This window comes from Cricetulus griseus, chromosome 3 (genome assembly GCF_003668045.3).
Source record: "Cricetulus griseus strain 17A/GY chromosome 3, alternate assembly CriGri-PICRH-1.0, whole genome shotgun sequence".
Classification (NCBI taxonomy): domain Eukaryota; kingdom Metazoa; phylum Chordata; class Mammalia; order Rodentia; family Cricetidae; genus Cricetulus; species Cricetulus griseus.
The window spans coordinates 210,065,108-210,088,942 of NC_048596.1; the positions used below are offsets into that span (position 1 = coordinate 210,065,108).

The following is a 23,835-nucleotide window of genomic DNA, read 5'->3' on the forward strand; positions in this document are numbered from 1 at the left end:
CACTACTCTTTTGTCAAATAAAGATAACCTAAGAATAGAAGTAATCATTTCCTCTTGCATTTCTGAGGCATTAATTATGGAAAATTACATTTTCATCCTAAATTAGTATTTATAGAAATACTGAATAAATAAAACATTTGTGGAAGAAAATATTAAGAGTACATGCTTGGAGATTTTATGAGTTTTATATATAAAAAAGATCAATCTCATAGTGCCAGCAAGTGTCCCATTATCTTGAACTTTGGGGATAATTTTTTCTTCCCCTAGCCATTGAATGGCTGGCGCCAGGTCTATGCCAACCTCACTCATTAACTTGGTGCCACTGGTTTTAATGAAGCAGGAGGCTCTGCTAAGAATGAGGCCTGCAGGACAGATGGATGACTGGGTAATAATAGTGAAAATACATATTTATGGACTTCCATAGGCACAGGTTATTGATTTAGTGGACCTTTATGGTCCTACAATTTTTTTTCTGTTTTTCTCAAGTCATCTTATAGAACTGTTTTTCAATTCTTACATATATTTCAAAGGCTTTTTCTCCCATGGTTTATGATGCTTGTTAAATTGTGACAATACTGATGCATATTTTTTGACAGGCAGCTGTTATGATTTTTCAAAGATGAAAGATGCAAGTTAAGCTAGTGGGCATGAAGTGAGCCGCAGTCAAAGCTGATCAGTGGCAGCAGTCACTGAAGGGTTTTGTAGGTGTTGGGACAATTTCCATCAGTCTGTTAGGACTTTGTTCTAATGGAGGCTTATTATTGCTTTATATCCATTTCTCCAAGAAACCTTAATTTAGAGCAATCTAGATCATATTGCACTCAACAAGAGCCTATTTTCACCTCAATTTTAGAACAAAGCAGGTTGAATCAAAGCTTCAGCCAACTGTGGCCCTGTAAGACAGAAAGATGTGTACAGGAAAATGGACATGAACCCCCGGGGAAGAGCCATCCTACTGTGTACATCAGGAGAGAGAGCCATGCCTGTGTCCAGCATAGCCATCCTAGAAATATATCCCGGGTTAATGTTCTCAGGCCACTGCAGTGTGGTCATGTGGTCATCAGGTTCCCGGCCAAGCTAATCCAATCTGCACGTCGCATGTCTTGAGATGAAAACCATTTTGTCATGTGCACAATGAGAACATGACACAGTTATGTAGGAATGAATGAGAAGCTAGGGGAAGGGAAGCCCATGAGCTAAAGTTTAGGGAGTTCAGGGTGAGAAGAGCTGAGATGAGCCTGAGACTCTGTGACAAGTGAGACACTGAGAGCCTGGAAGCCAGCATGCACTTTGGCATGCTAATAGACACCGCAGACAGCCATTTGCCTGGAGTTTCTTTTGAATCTAACAGTTGTGTGGATAATCTAATGTGGCTTTGGAATTTAGTAGGTTTAATTCAAGTGGATATTGTAGTAACTAGGGGCAGTCTCTGGATCAGTGGTTTTCAACCTTCCTAATGCTTCAGCCCTTTAATACAGTTCCTCAAGTTGTGGTGACCTCGAACCTTAAGATTATTTCGTTGCTACTTCATAAATAATTTTGCTACTGTTTTGAATTGTAATGCAAATATCTGATATGTGACACCCACAAGTTGAGACCCATTGCTCTAGATGCTGGTACTAAGAACTGTGATTTCACCTTTTTATTCCACTAGAGTTGCCACCCAGGATGCAGGAGTATTCCCTCCAGCAGTGTTGATCTGAGAAAACAATGTGTGTCCTCTGACTAGAAAGAATGGACACACACTCTTGGGGATTTAGGGATTGGCAAACTGGCTGCCAACCTTCTTAAGCTTCCTTACCAAGTGCATCTTTTGACCTTGAGAAGCCTCATTTTTAAATGAGCAGACATGTCATGGCTACACACTTAGGAACCTTTACAGCAAGGAAGGAAAGTGTATTCTCTCCAGGTCTTCAACATGCCAGAGACGATTTTCCAAGTCTTAACACCATCAAATTATTATGGCATCATTGAACCCAAGCCAGAGGGAAGTGAAGACATATAAATGGAAATATTTATTTCCTTTAAATACAGCTTGGGATCCCTCTCCAACTTTGAGAAGGGATACTGTGAGGGATACATACTCATTACAAATCTGGGGAGTCACAGCCAAGCATCCTTGCACTTGCTCCATCCAGATCAGGACACCTCGCATCCTCTCTTCCACTCAGACATGTCCTTGCCCTCGCAGTGTTTCTTCCAGCGCTGCCTGAGAAGGAGAGGGAAATGGGAACAGCAGAAGGAAGCATGCCACCCCCAGTGGTCTTAGATACAACCTCTGGAGGAGTACGCAGTGTTTAACTTGCTTCAGACATCTAAAGTTTCCATTCCTCTGTGTCTCTGTCTTATTAAAGCCTTTCTGTGTCCCTCCTCCCTCACCCCATTTCCTCCTAGTCGCTATTTGCCTCCCCAGGAGGAAAACTGCTTTTGTCAGGACGGATCAATGAGAGCCACAGCTCTGAACTAGCAAACGGGTAGCCTGATTAGCAGCATTCATTAGAAACACAGCCACAGAGATGAAAGCAGCTTGCTCAGAAGTGGATCCTGCTAGTTGTCATTTACAGGCTCCAGTTTTCATCCTCACTGCTGTTTATTACCTTTCTTCACCAGATACTGTTGCAGCTTCTAAATCTCGCACAAATTTAGAGCAAGGTCAGGCTCCCTGCCCCCTGGTGTGTTGATAGATGTGATAGATGGACCCCTTTCCTTCCCATGACAGCAAGACTTTTCCCATACCTGTCCCTTGTACCGTGTTGCTCTGGACCCTCACTCTCATGCGGGTGACTGGAAACCAGTCATGGTCCCTCGTTTGGACTACTCTGCAGGCACCAGTTTTCCACGTGACCCTACCCACTACGAAGAGACACACTGTAGGTCCCGCCCAGGTCAGATCCAGTCTCCCAAGGAAACACTCACCAATAGTTCATCCCTTGCGTCTCTTTAACAATTTTCTTGGCACAGAGAATGGCATCTGTGAGGTCATCAGTGACCAAGGCTGCAAAGAAAGATGTGACAGTTAGTTAGCTGGGGCTATTGCTGTCTGAGGGGTCCTTAAACCAGAGCTTCTGTGCTTTCCTGGAAGGGGCTCAGAAGAGTTGTGACTTTCCCTACAGAGAAACATGAATTTCTTTACCAAAAATACAGCTTCGGTTTTCAAGACCATCTTCACCATGGGCTACCTGAGAATAATGCATTAACTGTGTTTAGAGAATAGTGGGAAGCATTAAAAAAAACTTTAAAAAATTATTTATGATGTGTGTGTGTGCAGGGTGGGGGAGAGGAGAGAGAGAGAGAGAGAGAGAGAGAGAGAGAGAGAGAGAGAGAGAGAGAGAGCATGCAGGGGCCAGATCAGCATGTCAGACCCTCTGGAGCTACAGGCAGTTGTGAGCTGTGGATTTGGAAGCTGGGAACCTAGCTCCAGGTCCTCTGGAAGAGCTCTTAACTATGTAGCCATTTTTACTGTCCTGTAGAAACACACATGTCAGACAGGGTAGCACCATGTTTTCTGTACTCAGATTACTTTGACTTTTATGCCATCTCTACCTGGTAAAGGCTAAACCTTCATCTGTTGTAATTTTCTAGTTTGTACATTAAAAGAATTAGCAAAGGTTGTTTTTCATATAAAAAAAGGTAATGTTTTAAGGCAACTGCCCCATTCTTTATTACTTTGTCAGTCAAAATCTTTTCATTGAAGTATAATCCTTGTTTGTTAGTAATTTTTCCCCCTGCTTGCCTGGAAGGATCCCCAAACATCCCTGACATCAACATTACAGGAAATGTCAAACAAATATGAAAAGTCTAGCATCATTCCTACAGTAAGGCTAGGTGCAGACCTGAGGACAGAGATGGTTCCTAGGTCTGGGAGTTGGGGTGGGAAGAAAGGAGATATTGGTCACAGTACAAACTTGCAGAAATAAGACAAAGGGGTTCTGGAGATCCAGGGTACAGCATAATGATTATATAGTCAATAGTGTATCATATACACCACACACCACACATCACACACACACACACACACACACACACACACACACACACACACACACACACATCACCTCCACCTACCCACACCACCCACACAAAAATCCACCACATACATCACATACACACAATACCATAGACACACACCATATGCACACTCATATAACACACAGATGCCATACAAATACATCACATATATAACACACAACTCATACACATACCACACACACAATACACACTTTTACACACACTCTACACACCATATACCACCTCATACCACACTCCTACCACACTGTATACACAATACCACGCCCCCACACATATACACAGCACACACAAATACCATACACTCACCACTCCCCCACTAGCTGAGTGTAGAAATCACTTCATAATATATGGATTAGAAACCATCACATTGTATACATACTTTACACAGGGTTTTTGTGAATCATACTAAAATAAAGCTGGGAATGATAATAATTCACAGTAAATTTAATTAACATTAAATGCATCTAAAGCCTTACTCTCGCTGTTGTTTAGCTAGATTTCAGATGTGTGCCTCCCTACTCCGGTAAATCTCCCATGATTTGGTACAGAAGGTCCCACCTTTACACAGTCAATTGAGCAGCCTTTAGAAAAGAGACAACTGTGAGCTTGTTGGTGTCTTAATGAGAATTAGCTCTAAGATGTGATTGTCAACATTTTGAAATTGAGATGTTTATCCTCTAATGTTTTTACAACAGAAATGCATTTATTCTGTCAGAAAAAAAAATAACCAGAAAGAAGAAGCATTGGCTTGAAATATCATGTTTCAATAAAACATCACAATTGGGAATTGTTTGTAAATTTGCTAGAAGTGAAGTTTTTCCTTCAGTCTGCTGGTTTACTTTTAATTATATCACTTTTCTTAGAAGACTAAGGTAGTGACATTTCCTTTAGGCACATTTATTCAAAATGTGGTTTGTTTTGATTTTGATTTAAATCAAACCACCATTTAACAAGAAAAAACAGGAACCACAACAAAAAGAAAACCCTAGACAGGATTGATCTGGAGGCCGGAGCAGCTAAAGCAGTGCACACAAACCCTTATGTTTAGTTTACTGTCACCAGGAACAGCAAAACTACAGCCGCTTGTAAGTCTTGTTTCTCGAGATACACATATCTACAACAACAGCCATTCGTTACCATCAGATAAGGCAACTTTTACTGTCAGGCATACAGTAAGTACCTTCATGAACATCCCCATTCATCCTCAGAATAGTCATTTTAGTGGATCCCATCGTTGTCCCTATAAACTCAAGCCCCAAGCTCAGTAAATCAGTCTGGGTTTGGAAGTAGATGGATCCTAGAACAAGTGGCATTGGTGTTGTCTCAAGGCGTGAGAAGGGCACATTACACATTGTGAGGAGGAACTTGCTGTGTTCCATTATTCTGTGACAGGAGTATATTCCATGCTTATGTACCTTCGGAAAACAGTTTGAACCCTGAATAAGACTCACTCTCTCATAGCAGGATCAGGTGGTATGGGTTAGGGAAGAGAGCACCATGGAGAAGCTGTTTATCAGCCTGGTTAGGGTGTTTCAAAAGTGCCACTTAGAGCTGAGTGGTGGCAATGCATGACTGTAACTCTAGTTCTTGGAAGGTAGAGGCAAGAAGGTTATGAGTTCAAGACCAGCCTTAGTTATTCAGTAAGTTGGAGCCCAGCCTGAATTATAGGAAACCGATACAATAATAATAATAATAATAATAATAATAATAATAATAATAATAATAATAAAGAAAATTATATCTTGAAAATGACTGGATTAGCTTGGTGTTGAGGAAGCCTGGGGTTGAGACATAAGGAACCAGATGTAGAGTTGAGACATTGGAACAGTGAAATCACCACACAGGGGCAGCAGAGTGGCAGAAATCGGGAAGGCAGCAGGCTTTTTAGAAGGATTCATGCCAATAATTGTTTCTGCCCAATTTACCTTAAATAGACAATTCTGTCTAGTCAAACAAGAATAGGAACAGTTCCTCGGTAACAGTAGTTTACTCTACATTCAACAACAGAAAACAGCAGCAATTGGTACCCAAAGCAGTTCTGGTTTCCAGTTAGCACATGGCAAAGTCCCCATGCCTCCTGGTGCCTCCCTGTGCCTCCCCCGGAATAATTACAACCTCCATGGTGCTGGTTTACATATCTTTTTCTTCTCTGAAGTAACAAAGGCCAACTCAGATGCCTGACTGATGAGGAATAAGATTAACATACATGGACTACACTATATGGAGATACCAGCAATCATCTTTCCTGTAAGCGTCTCTCATTAGCAAAGCTTGTGTTTTGGAAGAAAATAAAGATTGCAGTTAAATCAGGAATGTCATAAATGATGTGTATGTTTATGTATGCGTGTGTGTGTGTGTGTGTGTGTGTGTGTGTGTGTGTGTGTGTGTTTATATATGTGAATATTTACTTAGTCCATCTTCTGGTGCCTTAGCAAAATACCCAGGACTAAATAATTTATAAATAAGAGAATTTTGTTTAGTGCATGTTGCTGGGATCTGCTGGGGAAGGCACATGGCAGAGGACATTATTGAAAGACAGTATCCATGCTTACTCAGCCTCCCTCCCCATCCTATAAAGTCACTATTTCAAGATAGGGTCCCATCCTTCCACCCTCATCCAACCTCAACTGCTTTTCCAACACACCATTTCAGAATACCAGTCACATGAATTTGGTATTGTTTCTAACACATAAACTTTGGGGGAATAAATTTACAACATAGCGCATATGTAAAAATAAACTGAGAAGTTTGAAGAAGGGAAGAAAGGATTTTAAAAATACAGTTTTGAAATGAAAGAGATTGTATAATTTCTGAAGTGGCATGAAGACATAGATGTAAGGTCATGTACCTTGTACTAACTCATTTCTAGGGTTTCATAACAAATGTTCCTACTTCTATACAGCATGGGACAGAAGGACATTGTTCCCAATTACAACCTTTCTGTCTGAAGGCTGATTAGGGCGTAAAGACAACATCCTGTTTTCTATTTTAAAGCTGTGTCTAAAAATCCCTTCCTAAGGATGGAGCCCAGGGTCATGTGTATGCCAAGCAAGCACTCTGTCACGGGGCCACAACCCCAGCCCTCCATCTCTAGGTGATGTGGAAACAGATGTAGATGCTGTTTAGTACTAACCATCAACCACCAACACTTTAGCTCCCTACATGAGAATTGTCCTGCATTTCCCACTCCTTAACTGGAATCAAATTGGGACAGTATTAATTGAATAGATAAGGTTCATAACAAGTCAAGCATATCTGTGAGAGTGAGAAGAAGTTTTCTTCCCACTGTCATTGGCCGGAAAAAATAGGACAAATATGCGAAAAGCTTATTTTCAGACACTGGACACCGGATGGTACTGTGTTGACCTTTAAGAGAGAAAACAGAGGCGCAGAGCCCTGTGGTTGCCATGACTTTTTGCTCAGAGAAGAATAGGTAGGTGAAAGCTGAGACAGATCAGAAGCCCTGGAGCAGGGATTTATGGAGAATCTGAAACAATCCAGATGAGATGAGGGTCTGACTCCCTGGGCCACACAGGAACAAATGCTCTGGAACTGGACAACAACAGGGCTCTTCAGGTTGGGAGACTTACCCTATTTCTGGCTACTCAGGAGGAAGAGAACTCACTGAACATCTAGAGCAGTGCTTCTCAACCTGTTGGCTGCAAGCCCTGGGTGGGGGGTATGTCAAAACAAACTGTTCATAGTGGTTGCATATCAGATATCCTGCCTGCCAGATATTTGCATTAAAATTCATATCAGTTGCAAAATTATAGTTATGAAGTAGCAACGGTAATAATTTTATGATTAGGGTCACTACAACATGAGGAACCATAAAATTCTGCTCTAGGGCATTCCAAATAGATGCTGAGAGAGCCACGCTTTGATAAAGGATGAACCAGCGGCATCATAAACTAGTCTAGAACTCTGTCATGCTATTTAAAGATGAATTCAGCTGCTTGTTGAAACCCAACACTTTTTCCTTATGGGAACAAGCCAGACACCCACTAAGGCTACTTAAGCACACTAGCTAGTAGCCAAGAAAATCTATTATGTAGACAAAGATGTGTCAATATATAACTTATAATAAGGATAAAATGGTCAATGCAAACAGAAAAATATAAGATGGAGTATAAAACAATTTCCTAGGTGAAAAGAAGGTATTGGACTTGAGTTTGATAGGTTAGACATTTCAGGGGAAAAGATCAGACATTTTGAAGACAGAAATTGAGGAATAACTGGGAAAAGGTGTGTCCAAGTCAGAATCTAGAAGGAGAAGCATGATGAAAAGGATCAAAATTCTTCCTTTACACCTAGAATTTCCTGTATATATAGAAATACATACTATTTATACATACATTTCATATTTGAGGCATTTTATTCCTGTATGTGTCCTATGCAGAAATTTATTTATGCATTTATTTTTACATAAACTCTCTCGATAATGAAAACTAAATAGTCACCTTCAGACAAGGAAATCTGGGCATGCTTGTTAGGAGGCCTCTATCACAACATCAGAAACAGTTGAAGGAAATTATTTAGGCTAACTGAGAACAAATATTCTGTAACTGCCTGCCCAAAGGATTCCATCCAAGGAAGGAAGAGTGGGTGATGAGGTGGAGCATATATGACATGCAGTGAAAGCCACCCCTGCTATAAAGTGACCTGCCGGGTAATTACTTAAAGTGAAAACAATAAAATTCCTAGTGAGGTGCACAATATGCTGAAATGAAATGCAAGGGCACACAGCACTGAGATAGAATGCCATAAAGCAAGGATCCTATTTAAACCACAGACAACATAATCCATGCCTATGCTGCCCAGGAGTTGACATCATGGAGTCTTCTGTCACCTCCTATCTTATTTTTTGAGACATAGTTTCTCACCGAAACTGGAGCTCACTGATTGGCTAGACGGGTGGCCATGCAAGGCCCCAGGATCCCCTTTCTCTTCCTCCCTATCACTGGGATTATACCCACTGAGCCAGGGTTTTTGTGTTGGTTGGAGGGAATCCAAACTCAAATGTTCATATTTGCATAGCAAGCACTTTGCCGACTAATTCCATCTCCCCTCCTCTGCCCTTGTTTTTAAATAAAGTCTTATTGGAAAACAGCCAAGCCTAGTCATTTACATATTTTTGTGGCTGTTTTCACACTACATTACGGTTTAGTAACTGCAATAGAAACCATATGGCCTGCAAAGTCTAAATAAAATGTTTACTGTGTGGTCCCTCAGGAAAGCAGTTGCTGACCTTGGTTCAATCACATAATACAAATACGTGGTTGTCAGAATAGACACAAAAGATAACTATGTTCTGCCTATAAAAACTCACCTTTAGTACCCAGACATAGATAAGTTAAAAGCAAAAGAATAGGAAGAAATTGAACGTGCAATACTTCCTATAAGCTGCTGCAGTTAAAATCAATTACTGTGTCTGTGTAAGAGATGGTACCCTGGTAAAGGCAGGACTCTAATGAGAGCAGGGCTAACCCATTGAGAAGACCACCATCATCAATATGCATGCACCTAGTAACAGATCTTCAGAAACTCATATATTAGAAAGAAGAAACAAAACTACTATGTCCACTAATTTAAAAATGTCTCACTCTTCACAGAACTAAGACAAGAAAAGACAGGAGACACTTTTTGAACATCCAGCTGATAACTCCAGGGCACCCAAGCTTTCTTCAAATGTGTGTTTGCCAAGGAGACAAACGATGTGCTGGAGAGCAAAGACCAGTTTTTAGCCTAGAAACCATATAGGTTTTCCTCCCTGGGCCATGTTGAACATTCTCTTAGCCTTTTTTCCTTCACTGAGTTCCTGGCTACTGGATGCATGCCTTCTTTGTTTTCCTGATTTGTGTCTTTCTTTTTCTTGCTATAATTTATCCTCTTATGAAAAACCTCCCCTAACAATGTGATGAGAAAATTATGGCTACTGTTCTAGAATCTTCCTCCATATCTGTCTTCATCATCTCTGTGTACTGGCAAGCAAATCCACAGAGAAGTTACCAACGGACTTCCATGTCCTCTGACTTCAGGAGGCTAAAGTCAGACTGAACACCAGTAAGGAAGGGAGGAAGTGAGGACAGTGAGTCTGAGATTATTTTCTTCCAGATTTTTTCTCTAGGTCACTTGGCATAGCTGTGTCCCCCAATGAGAGGTCATGTCTCCTCCACAGATTCTTCAGTGAGAAACTGGTCACAGCCCTGTTTTCATTCTGTTTTAGGTCAGATAATGGCAATGTCTGCTGTTCCCCAAAATCTGCTTCACCATCCTCATTGTCTCCCAAAAGAAAGATTATTCTTTAATAGTTTTGTTAAAAATTTCATGGATTGCTGGAAGGTGTTATGTATGATGTTGGAGAAGAGTAATCTGAAGGTCATACTTCAAGCTACAATAATAACCAGCTTGACAAGATATACCCATTGGTAAAATATTGGCATGAATGTTGCAGGAGTTAACAACCACTTTCTGATGGAACTCATACCTGGCACTGTTGACATGACTGAGAATCTATGGCCAGTTGAGGTCACAACTGCTATAAGTAGTCCATATGTATATGATCTATTGAGTCTGGGAAAGTGTTCGCTTTAAGTTATTTATCACCTCTGACTCGTATAGACTTTCTGACCCCTCTCCTAGAAAGTCTTGAGATCTTTACAGGAGAGGGGTCAGAAAGTCTATAACAACATGCATAAGGCTGTGCAAGCTCAAGTTAGAAAAAAAGATCCCAGCATGGAAAGAGGGAGGTGGGAATGCACTGTCACCAAGGAATCACTGGCATTTGATACCTGATGGGAGAGTCTGCTTTCTTCAATGATGTGACTCGTGGTAAGTCAACCACCCTCTAGACCTCACTGCTAAGACTAGTTGGACAACACAGACTGGACTAGGTTGAGCAAAGAAAGAAAGAGGAATGTGGCAGGAAGAAAGAAAGCTCAAAGTTGAGTGTGTTTGGAGGAGGGTGGAGAGGTTGGCTCTGTGAGGAGCTGGGGTAGAGAGTAGAGTATGATAAAAAAAAAAAAACTATGATATTCTCAAAGAAATAATAAAAACATTAAGTTTTTCCCTTAATTTTTAACTTTGAGTTTTCTGAGAAGTCAGGGCACCATGTGATATAAAGGTGAAGTTTTTAGTTTTCAGCAACTTGTTTAAAAATGTATTCAGGATGTACTTAAAATGCATTGACGATTTGACTAATAAAGGAATTTCTATGGGAAGCTGTTCTTCAGAATTTTGGGCACATTGTTCCTCTTTCTTCTCTTAGTGTTGCAAATGAGAAATCTTATGTTGCTCACTCTGTGCTTAATCTTCTGTGTGGACCACATACATTCGTTTTTCTAGTGAAAATGTGTAACGTATTTCATTTCTCTTTGTGTTCTGAAGTTTTGGAAGGATGTGCCTGAGTGTGAGGCTCCATTACATGAGTCACACAGTAGGTCTTATGTGCTGGAGTCCTGTCCTTTAGTTTGGATTTTGGGTGTTTGTTGTGCTGGGGGTGGAAATAGGAACATTTGAAAGAGTTCCACATTTCTCCTCTCTCCTGTCGAGGATCATATCTTTGTATTTTGCAATACCATTCATTTTATTGCCCATATTTCTGCTGTTTTCTGTCTTTCTCTTTCTCCTGTGCTGCTACTAGAGATTTCCTCATGGTCTTTTCCTTCTCTAATCCTCCAGGCTTTCCTTTCCACCATCAGTTGTTAATTCACAAGCGTTTATTCTTCGTTTTGTTCTCAAGGCTCTCCTTTTTCCTAAAATGTACCTTGTTTTAACTTTATTAGTGACTCCCAGTGGCTGTCAAGTAGGGGTGAGGTGTATTTGTTTTCTATTTATGCCCAAATAAATGACCACAAGCATCATGGCATTGGCAGCACAAGCTTTTCTTGTAGCTATGTGGAAGGTGAAACTGGGAGGGGTTGGGTGAAAATCATGCGTTGGCTCATGTTTTCCTTTTTGAATGGTCTAGGGGGAACCCATTTCCTCGATTGTGTTTTGGTAGCATTCAGTCCCCTCTGATTGTAGAATTGAGGCACATGTTTTTTTGTTTGATATAAGATGGGAGACACCCCTAACTTCTGCAGGCCACCCACAATGCTTGGCTCATGTCTGCTTTCCAAGCCAGCAATGTTGGTTGAGGCTCTAATCTACATCTATCTTTCTGTTCCTGCCTCCCTGTGACCTCAAATGGACAAGACTCTCTACTTCTAAGGACTCACATGCTTAGTTTGGGTCTAATCATTGTGTCCAATATTCCCTCTTTTGCTCAAACTCAGCACTCATAATCGAAATTTTAAAGACTCTTTTGCTACATAAGGTCATACACTCATTGGTTTAAGGAATGAAATGGTGTATTAGATGTTTTTCTTGTTTTTATGACAAAACAATAAGCAAAGGGAAAGAGATAAAAGATTTTTGAAGGAGAAGCAGTCCATCATGGTGGGAAAGGCATGGATGGGAGAAGGAACACGAGGCAAATGGTCCTCGTTGTGTCCCCAGTACAGAAGTAGAGAGACTTGAATCCCGCTGCTCATTTCCTTCCCCTTTCACCCCCTTTCTTATTTTTCTTTTGTTTGTTTTTTTGAGACAGGATCTCATTATGTTGCTCTAGCTGTCCTGGAACTCACTCTGTAGACGAGGTTGGCCTCAAACTCACAGAGATCTGCCTGCCTCCCAAGTGCTGAGATTAAAGGTGTGCACCAGTGGGCCTGGCTCCTTTCTCCCCTTTTATTCTATCCACGGAAGGGTGCTGCCCACATTTAGGTCATGTCTTCCTTCTTCAGCTAACTTCTCAGCAAACACCCTCACAGACATGCTCAGGTGTGTCTCCTTAGTGCTCTAGCTGTTTCTTAAAGCAATCAAGTTAATAATTGAAATTAACCAGAGCAGAGAGCAAACACACTGAAGTGCCACTATTGAGCTCTGGTGCAGGGAATGCACAGGTCTGATTGTCACACTTAGCAGGAAATCCCTTCTCCAAGCTGTTAGAGAGTGCTGATGAGACTGACCTGCACTAGGAGGGCTGAAAGGTTTTGTCAAAGATACAGATGGTTTTAGCACAGGAGATAAAAATCTAAAAAGGCATCTTCTGCAGGCTGTCACTAGCCTTCAACTATAAGATAGGATGGATTTGTTTTGAATGGATCCAGAAGAAAAAAACTAGAACCAAGGGGAAGAAGCAGACCAGAGGTCTGACAGAATAATCTTCTATATGAATGGTTAGTAAACAGTTGGGCAGTTTGCCTTAGAAGGCTGTTACCATTCTGTATTATTGCTGGGTATGAACAATTCACCAGGTAAATCGATGCATGATTCAGTCCTAAGTCTGTGCAAACATATTACTGTCTGTCTTTGATGAAGCAAAGATCAATTAAAACACAGTTTGTTTTCTACTCCCAAAGAATTTGGCCTAGAGTCCTTTCTGACTGACTTCAACCTCATCCTTCATTCTTTCTGTTCATGTCTTTAATAAATTAATATTTATTGAGCACCAATAATGGCCAGATAATGATCTAGGTTTTGGGGACACATCAGAGAATGAATTAGGGAGAAGAGCACAGCAATCTTCCCCCATCTTTCCTGCCTGCTTCATAGCTCTGCTTTCTCTTCTCCAGCCTCTCCACTGTGAGCACCAATGATCACTTGCTACAGTTGTCACTTGCTATGTCAACTTGCTACAGCATCACTACAGTCACTGCAGTGCTGCTTAGGTGGCATTCTCGTTGACCTACTTCATGCCCTTTTTGCAAATGAGTCCATTGTAATCAGTGCTAAACTGACTGATCACGACTGTCTACCCACTGCAGGCAGAAACCAAGGCAGACTTCTTAGCCTGTCTGGCATCAACCACTCAGCCAGAAGTTTCCAGCCCACCACATTTGCTAGGATTCTTAAGTATTCTTTCCTCCCCATAGGAAGAATGTCTTAGCACTCCTGGACCTTAAACCTTCCCGTGTGCAGTTCTTTGTTTTTGCTATTTGCTTTGCCTAGAATGACTCTTCTTTGTCCCTAGATTCTCAAATTCTGTACGTCTTCCATGTCCCCAGTTAGAGTTTTCCATGAAACTTTTTTTTCTATTTTTTGGTGGAACTAGGCATTGATTGTAGGGTGTCCAACATGCCAGACAAGCACTGTATGCCACTGAGTTATATCCCCGGCCCTGGAATTTCTTAAAATATCACTTGACCTTGGAGCATTAATTGACTCCTGCCTGGCTAAGCTTTTGTATCAACACACACTCTTGTTCACTGGGTAAGGCTTGGTAAAGCAGAGCTCATGCATGGTGTGTTTCAATCCTGGTCCGACAAGTGTCCCTTGAGTAACAGAAGCAGAGAACAGGAAGTGAATCCTAGTTTAATTTCTACTCTTTAAGAAATGGAAATGGAGCCTATTTGTCTTAATCCACACAAAGAGAGACAGAGTTCAGTGCACAAAGAATGGCAGTTCTGGTATGCACTTGGCAGGGACCGATTTCCATTCCTTTTGAAAATTGAAATGTGTCAGTTCATGAAAAGACCTAGGTCATCTGTTCAACCCTGTTTTCATGGAGGGCTTACTAAAAACCACCCTAGGACGAATAAGACATTTGTTCACCTATGCTTCAGGAGAAGCTCCTGAGCCATCTGCCGGCCCAGAAATGACTTACATGTGAATATGAACTCTGAGTTTTAAAGCAGACATAGGTGTGCCTCCTGCAATCTATGTTCTTATCTTTGCCTCCGGAAGATGAATAATTTGGATAATCAGAAACAGTACCTGAGCAGGCAACATGGCAGTGATTCTTCTGTTGTCTTCTTACATTTCTGCACCACGTGAAGCTGTTTATCTGGAATATGCCATAGTCAACGCTCCCATCCTCCAGGATCTTCTGGGCTGTGGTGTTGTAGTGGCTCTCATAGTATGCCATACAGATCCCTATATGGGGAGAGAAAGACCTAAGGGGATCATAGTCCTTTAGCTCAGCCTGCCCCATGAAGTTCCTTTCTTTATACAATTTCTTTATAACCAGTGGCCTCCTCCCAGCAGAACCTTGGGCGGGATGCACAAGTGAGAAATGTCAGCAGGACTTGGGAGTGTGTACAGGAGCAGGGGTGCCAACCAGAACTTGCACCCCAGCCAGTAACTGAGCCTTGTCTCCTCCACACATTGGGATGGGTGGCATCATTGTTCTTTTCCCTTCCTGGAGTCATGAGCACAGGACTCCAGCAATGAGCACAAAAACCATGAGGAGAAGGAGAAAAGGGTGAGCGTGAGCAGCTTGGGAGAACATCTGAAGAGCTGGCAGCCATCTCCAGTGGGAGTAGAGCTTGCTGGGCTGGAGACCACCAGGTGGAAACACAGAGTGGATCTGTAGTACCTCCTAGCAGACACCCACACTCAAAACTAGAATGAGACAGGAGGCAGGGGAGGAATCTCACAGTTTCCAAGGGTAAATCCCTCGTAATTGTCCAGGCCAGCCTTCACAAATATTTTTGCTAGTTTACATCGAGTGTAGACTTTGGATTCTGCAATTATGCTGAGGCTGATAATCAGGGCCAAGATGCCGGCAGCCTTCATCCCCAAGGCCCGTTGGAAGCAGAGCCTGCCAAAAGATCCGGAGAGTGGTCAGACAAGCCTGATTCATCCTCAGAGCACCAGTTACCAGAGTTTCAGAACATAGTTATCTTGGTTGGAGGCAACCCCACGTTAGTACTTCTTGGTTGTGGGCAACCCCACCTGTGGCGATATTTTGTCTATGCTATAACAAATAAAGCTTGCCTGAAAATCAGAGTGCAGAGCTAAGCCACTAGTAAGCCATAGAAGCCAGGCAGTAGTGGCACACACCTTTAATCCCAGCACCTGGGAGACAGACGCAGACGGATCTCTGCAAGTTCAAGGCCACTCTGAGCTACAAGAAATTAACTCTATCTAAAGGAGAAACAGAGCTCACACAAAGGTGATCCAGGCACTTGGGATCACATGCCCTTAATCCCAACACTGAGGATGTGGAGACAGGAGTGATATGGCTAAGCATAGAGAAGAATACAAGGCAGAAGGAGACAGGAGCTCAGTGTAGTATGAGGAGCAGTACAATCTGAGGCAGTCAGTCTGAGGAGGCAGACTGAGAAGAGGATTGCCCCTTTGGTCTGAGCATTGGTGGAATAAGAAAACTCTAGTGGCTGGCCACACTGCTTCTCTGATCCTTCAGCTTTCACCCATGATAGTTTTTATTATTAAGAATAATTAGAATTCATGCTATACCCACCTGATTACGTCCTGCCAGTTTTCGGCCATTCTGAACCTGATCGGGGGAGGAGAAAATAACTCAGACACAATACACAGGGCAGGAATAAGACTGGAGTCTCTTGCTGCTGTGCCCTTAGAATCGGACAAAGAGAAATGTACCTTCCCTCACTGACATCCAGGTGGGCACCATGGCCTTTCCAGATGTTCATCTTGACTCCGAATAGATGAGGAAAGAAGGGAGAGAGGTATTCCCTACATACACACTCAATTTTGGCAGCAAGACATGGGAGAGATGAGTGTCTGTGGGGACATTGGACTTCTGGTCTGCTGAGGGCTCTATGTCTCTGCCATTCTCCTATTTGTTGCTTTTCCAGATGGGGAGGTGCTGAGAGACATACTAGTCTCTCCTCTGACATTGCAAAAGGAAGAGAAAGAAAAGGTGGGTTGGTTTTAGTTTCTGGTTGGTTTTTTGTTTGTTTTGTTTTGTTTTGAGGGCTTTCCTTCACTGCTACTCCAGTGGAGGTCCCTATATGTTTGGCTTCTGGTGAATTCCACTGGATAGAGGACAATGGATCACATGAATGGGAAATGTTGAGGATGAGGAACAGGGGCAACAAAGGAACCTGGTGGTGACTTCATTAAAAGGGTTGCAAGAGTGAGAGTTGCCTTTCTTGTTGGCAACTGGCTTCCAACAAGATATTTTGCCATCCAAACAATGCCATCTCCAGGCAATACCCCTTTGCTAGAGTGAGGCTGCTGCGATACTTCTGATAATTACTCAGGACACTAACTTAAGATTTGTGCAGTTTTTTGTCTATTATTATTATTTTCTGCAACTGCCTAGAATCTTCCCAAGGTGCTAGTCATTCCCATGGGGATAGATTCCCCCCAATTGAGAAGATTGAAAGCAGAGCTCAGTGTACAAGAATGGACTAGCAGAGGACCACAATGGGGTTTCCAGTTTCTAAGCAATGGGGTACCTGGATGCTGGTGAAGGACAAGGCTCAGAAAATCAGATCTATTTTTCCAAGTAAGGTTTTATTAGAACTGGGGTCTGCCTGTATGGTGGTATATATGTTAATATATTGGTGGTATATGGTGGCCTATATGGTGGTATATTGTGCTTGTCTGCTTCCACAGTGCAGTGTCAGTCCCCAGGAACTATGACAAACTGTAGAGGCCATCAAACCTACAATACCATCTGTCTCTTTAGGAAAATGTGACTTTATACTAGGTACAGACAGGGAGACAGATGATGGGTAAGAGAGTACATATCTAGTCAGTTTCCAACCATTGCATCAGAATCTGCTCTGAAACAGTCCAAGACAAGAGCCATAGCAGTGGCAGCCCCAAGCATACTGTTCAACCACCCTGAATCCAGGGCTCACCCTTGCTGGGCTGGTCAGACAGCTGTGGTTCCACTCTTACTAAGAAGACAGATTCCCAGTTTCATCTAGAGACTGGTTTCCTGGGTGATGGGTGCGAGGAACCTAGTTCTACTTACTCAGTCAGTGAGTGTTAGTTTCCAGAACCTTCCTGAATCCCCTGAAGCCATTTCTGATTCTCACAAGGCACAAGTGATCCTTCACTAACTCAAGGGTCTTTCCCTAGAGCCTTGGCAAAGGAAGGATTCTTATTGCCTTTGTTTCCAGGTGCCTAGAGGTTCTAGAACACCAAAGTCCTCAACAATCTTGTTTAGCGTCTACCTAACTCTCTTTTTATTCTTCCTGGTCAACAGCTTGATCCATTAGACAGCTTAGCCAGAGCTTCCCTTGCAAGTGAGATCACCTTTCTAAAACGGCAGTCTCCAAACTTCATTCCAACCCCCAGCACTAAGTGGGCACGAACCCAGAATTCCAATTACAGGTTCCTGCACTTCCAAGTTTTATCGACCATCAACACTATGTAAGTTAAAATGTAAAAGATAGAGGTGAAATTAACATTTAAGACTTTAACAGCATAAATTTATTTGCTTAAGCAAATGGCTATTAATAAAATATTTCTAGAAAAACAGGAGACTCCAAATAGAACTTAACAGCGTACAGAGGACAGGGATGCAATGTTAAAGTGTAAGAACTCCCAGCCCCCAATAAAACATTCGTATATGGCAAGCACTCTTTCATTATTATTGAAAATGTTAATGTGACACAAAAGATCTGGTTTTGAGCCCATTTGTCTGCAGGCTTCAATGGGACAACACATCAAAATTTTAATTTCGATATGTAGGTCTAGTACGAAGGATATTGCCGGTGGTGCTTTGCTAATTTCATTTTCTGAAATTTCTTCTGCCAATAATGCAGACGTTTTGCCCAAATTTACTTTTAAGTCTTGTTCAGAGATACAGCAACATATGCAGTTCATCACTGTGCACACTGGAGCTGCTTCTTTCTTCTAATACAACGACAGTATAATTAATAATTTCACACATAGGTTTTTTTTTTCTTTTCTAAGAATGTCTGTAGGACTAATTCCTGGGAAGTGGTTCCTGGGATTTTATGATTTTGTATTATATTGTCAGATTGCATTCATATGGATTCATATTAGAAGGCAGGGTTCCTTCCCCACTGCCTGCCTCACACACAGTAGTGTTGCCAGTATGAGAAAAAGTCCAGTTCTCGTGGAGCTTCAGCTTCTGCCTCCCTAGTTTCATGCTGTTTGAGCATCTTTTCTTATGTGGACTCTGTTCATGGATGTTGTGGAAAGTGTTTGATGAGAGAAAAAGTGTAGGCTCGTTCTTCAAACTCCCTTCAGCATGCTCCAAATCAGAATCTTTTTTATTTTCTTTCTAAAATACTGCTTAACATCTTTTCAGGCTACAGGAAAGATGTACAAAAGCCATTCATATTTTCATATTTTATATGAGTCACTTTCCTATTGCTGTCATAACACACCACGAGTATGTAAAATTTAAATCTAATGAAATGGGTAGAAGGGTTATGTGCTGACGGTGAATCAGAAACAATCTAAATGGATAGAAAAGACATATCAGGATCATGCACTTATATTAAGATTTGGCTTTCATGTTTAGTATAGTCTCAGTTAAAATTCCAGACATTTGCTTTGGAAATATCAGTCAGGCTATTCTAAAACATATTTGAGAGCAAAGCTGACCGGGACAGTTAAAAGCATCCTGAAAAGATGATGAAGTGGGAGGGACCACAGTGACCAACTTTAACGTAATGCAAAGCTGCTTCAATCAAGGTGGGGCAACTGATGAGAAGATCAACACGTGGGTCAATGGAACATGATACAGACAGAGCCCATCAAAAGGCAGTCAGCTGAATGTCGTCAGAGATACAGATGTCATTAGAGAAAAGAAAGAAAAGAAGGCATTGAAGGCATGACTCATAGCTGGTCAATGACCTCCTTGTAAAGAGTAAAATTGTAAAGATTTTGCATGTTAAGACTGAGAATCTTCTGATTTTTGAGTTTTTGTGCTAAATTTTGGGTCAAATTTTCATTTTGAATTTAGTGCTAAAATTTCATTGCCAGACTCAATTCATGAAATAATTAAAAATAGTTATAAACTGGACTTGACCAAATCAAAACTTTAGCTCTTTTGAAAAATGCCGTTAGGAAAATGAAAAGACTAGCCATGGTTTGTGAAAATATTTACATGCTGCATTTCCAATAAAAAAGTCCTGAATCCAGATTTACATACAATGCACACACATGTACACACACACACACACACACACACACACACACACACACACACACACTGTGTATCTTAAAATTCAACAATGAGCAAACAACCCAATTAATAAATGAGCAACAGTGACCAATAGAGCATCTCCATCACACCCCTCCCAGCAAGGTTCAGGGGTCATTGTGAAAGGGAATGGGAGTGAAACTAGCTTCTGGATATGAGGCTACCTCTGCCCTCATGAACTCACAGCAGCCATGGCTGTCTGTCCACGACCTGCACAAAATCAAGGCATCATCATAGAATGGGGAGTGGCTCTTGAGACTCCTCCCTTAACTGAGGAACCATTGACAGCTTCTGGGGGAAAGTCAGTTTTCTTTAAGGGTATGGCCCCTGCTAGGTTGACCAGTGGATGACTCCACACCCTTGAGTACACAGGCAGCACAAATTAGACTTGGTGGGTTGTTATTCTTCTTTTTTAAAAAGGAAGACACAAAGTTGGGAGGGGATGGCAAGGTGAGGATGGATCTAAGAGGAGATACAGAGGAGGTGGTGGTGAACATGATTAAAATATATGTATGCAGGCAAGCAAAATCCTCCAAGAATGAATAAAATATATTTATGTTTTTCTTTGAAAGAAAAGAGCAAAAACCATCTAAAATGGGTCATCAAAGAAGATATGTAAGTAGCAAAGCAGTTGAGTAGACGTCTCCCATCATCTGTTGCTAAGTGATTCCTAAAACTATAATTACATACAGCTTCAATGCAAACTGAAATTGCCATACAACAAGCTGGTTGTTCTCTGTGAAGCCAAGGAGAAGAAGGAACATTTATACCTTGCTTGCAAAAGGCAGTGTGGCTCACACATTTGGAAAGTGGCTAGATAAAGTTTCTTGCACAGACACAGGTTATGATAGAAACCAAACCACTCTAAGGTACTTATTGAAGTGAATCAAAAACTTGTGTTCACACAAAATCAAGTTAAACAATGTCTATGGCATAACTTTATGGATAACTACCAAGAACCAAAGGCAGCACAGCTGTCCTTCAGGAGGGAAATGTAAAGTTTTGTACATCTTACCATGGACAACAGTACTTGCTCAATAGACTGATCTCCACAACCACAAGAATGGTTCAGATGCATGTTGCTAAGTAAAAGCAGCCCAGTCCAACAAAGGACACATATTAAATAATGCCAATTACGTGGTGCTATGAAAAGGCAAAACTATGGGTATAGAAACTGGATAGTTGTGGTAAGTGATCAGAGGAGGGTTTGATGACAGAGGGTCTCTTAGAGAAATGTTAAGTCATTAGCAGTAGTCTCTGTAGTGGAAGGGTAGGGGACACCTGACTTAATGACTGAATCAAAGCTCATAGAACCACACAGCACTAAGAGTAAACTCAACCAGAATGTGGGGTTTCCTGAGATGGGCTTCAAGTGCAACAAGAAGACTTGCCTGTCATAAATGTTATGATGGACCTCCCCAGGGGAGATGGAGGGAAAGCTACTTATAGAATTAAAAAATGATATTTCTTCCTGGCTATTTAAGCCTAAAGACAAAAGATATGTACAGAAATTCTGTACTTTGGTTGGTTATTTTGTTTCTTGGATAGAAGAGTTACCAAGTCTATAAAAGTCTATGAAGGGTTATCAAGTCTATAAAAGTGCCCCAAGGACCATGGGGGGCTCAGTTAGGAAAGTGATTCCTGCAAAGTACGAGGACCTGAGTTTGGATGCCCTGCACCCATGTAAAAGCTGGACACTATGGCATGTGCCTGTAACTCTAGCACTGGGGAGATGGTTTCAGGATGATCTGAAGTCTGCTAGACAACTTACTGGGCTCCAGATTTGGTGAAAGTCTCAAAAATTAGAAAGCAACTGAGAAGAAGCCTGATGCTGACCTCTGGCCTCCTCACACATGCTGACAAACATACACATTCAATGACACACACATGCACACATGCAAAACTATGTGTATACTCTACGGTTGAACAAATGCATCAATAGATGATAGCTAATGGGGAGTCATCAGGTTTCACACTGTCAGGGGAACTATTAAGAAACAAAAGAAAATAAACCCTGGGATGGTGGATGAGGACGAATGGTATCAACAATTACCTGTGTGTCATCTCTCCTCTACCCATCACCTATCATCTACCTGTGTCCTGTGTACCATCTATCCTCTACCATTAGCTATCACTAGTCTTCTTGGGAGGAAAAATAGGTATGTGTGCAAACATTAGTCCACATATACTTGTTCCTTAACTATGTCTTCTTAGCCTAGACAGTGACACTCCAGTGGTGATGTATGCATTCATTGCCCAGAACCTGCATATAGTCTTATTCTCCAACCAAAGGAACCGAAACTCCTTGGAAAATTGGCTGGTTTTAGACTAAGGGCAGGAAAAATAAGCAAGATGAGCCTGGATCATCTTGTTAGTGTAAGAAAATAAGGAAGTACTTAAAAAGAGAAAAACAAAGGGTGTGGAGTGGTTGAACATATCAAAGGGACAGTAAAGCCAAACTAAATGAACTCCTCATGGCCATAGCTGACACAATTTGAGCAACAAAATAAACAGCATTGTTATGATATTATAATAACCAAGAAAGAAATCAATACTGCTAAGTGCCTATGAGTGAAGGACATAGTACATGTTATAGGGAGAAGGAATACATGTTACTTTATGGAAAATTCTAAATGATCTACATGGATTATTGTTAAACTCCAGGAAATGCAGTTTAATTCTCCTCCCTTCTGGTAGGGACTGGGCTTAATCCCTGTTTCCAAAAGACAAGGGAAAGCAATAATTCTGACATTGTGGAAGAACCCAGCAGACTGTTTCAACCATAGGACCTCACCAGGAATGGGTCACTGTGGTTTTATTCCCCCAGATCTATAGCCCCAACATGATCCAAAAACATTGGTGAGAATGCCAGATCCGAGAACAATCTATGACGCACCTGACCAGAACTTCTTGAACTTATCAAGTCATGACAAGTAACCCAGGGAAATGCTCACAGACAGGGAGAGGCAAAACTGTGATGACTAAATGCAGCTAACAGGATCCCGGAAAGCCAGGATCTTAGAACTGGTGTGGTGGGGTTGAGGGCTGTGGTTAGGCCTCTGTATCCATGCTGGTTTCTCAGTTCTGACAAGCATGCTGCGGTAATGTGAGATACTATGGGAGCAGCCCTGGGGAAGCCACAGGGGGCCTCTGCCCCTGGGCATGTTTTCTGTAGGTTGAAACTGAATTGAAAACAAGTTAAAGAGTTTTAGGGTTAGTGTGCTGCCACAATGTACCAATCACAGAAAAGCTCAGCAAACACAAAATGTTTGACTATTACAAAAATGAGTAACCCATCCCCATATATGAGTCTTTTTAGTTATTTGCCAATGAGAAATGCAGCAAACAGATGACCTAAAAGTTTTTCTAAGCTCCCAACAAGTTATTGTAAAGATTCTATTATTTAAAGGCCTCGTTTCTTTAGAGGTGGAATGTGCTAGGATGTTCAGGATCACTGGGGATGTGCCTTGAGGACTTTGGGCCTCTGTGACCCCTGCTTCTCCCTTTGACTTCTTGGATGAGATGGGTAGCTTCATTCTGCCATGTGTTCCCAGAATGCTGTGCTGCTTCACCACAGGCCCAAAGCTACAAGGACTACTGACCTTGAATTGGCACCTGCAAAACTGTGAGCTGAAGCCAACCTTTTCTGTTCATAAGCTGAGTGACTCAGGGATTTCATTATGGTGACAGAAAGCTTCCCAGCACTACTACTCTTGCTTGTGTAGTCTGAGCCTTGTAATTTTTATATCATGGTGCTGGTAGCCTATACCTTCTACATTGAGATATATTCCCATATATTGCTACAAACTAAAAGAAAGGAATAGACACACTGTTCTTCATCCATTTATCTGGGAGCTATAGAAAGTAAG

The 23,835-nt window shown here is 41.7% G+C and overlaps 1 protein-coding gene across 1 annotated transcript; it reads right to left on the reverse strand.

Moving 5' to 3' along the window:
• Positions 1-2,139: 2,139 nt before the first annotated feature.
• On the reverse strand, positions 2,140-15,585 carry LOC100760126 (lysozyme-like protein 1). Its single transcript, XM_027405511.2, has 4 exons — positions 15,447-15,585; positions 14,785-14,943; positions 2,917-2,995; positions 2,140-2,209 (listed from the first exon to the last, which is right to left on the reverse strand). The coding sequence occupies exons 1-4, from the start codon at positions 15,583-15,585 to the stop codon at positions 2,140-2,142; spliced, it is 447 nt and encodes a 148-aa protein (XP_027261312.1).
• Between the last annotated feature and the right edge of the window lie 8,250 nt (positions 15,586-23,835).

Coding starts and splice junctions, on each gene's coding strand:
- LOC100760126 (XM_027405511.2), bottom strand. CDS start 15,585: ATGAAGGCTGCCGGCATCTTGGCCCTGATTATCAGCCTCAGCATAATT. Junction 2,996..14,784: donor CTGCCATGTTGCCTGCTCAG/GTACTGTTTCTG, acceptor CTTTCTTTGCAG/CCTTGGTCACTGATGACCTC. Junction 2,210..2,916: donor ACGCAAGGGATGAACTATTG/GTGAGTGTTTCC, acceptor TCTCCTTCTCAG/GCAGCGCTGGAAGAAACACT.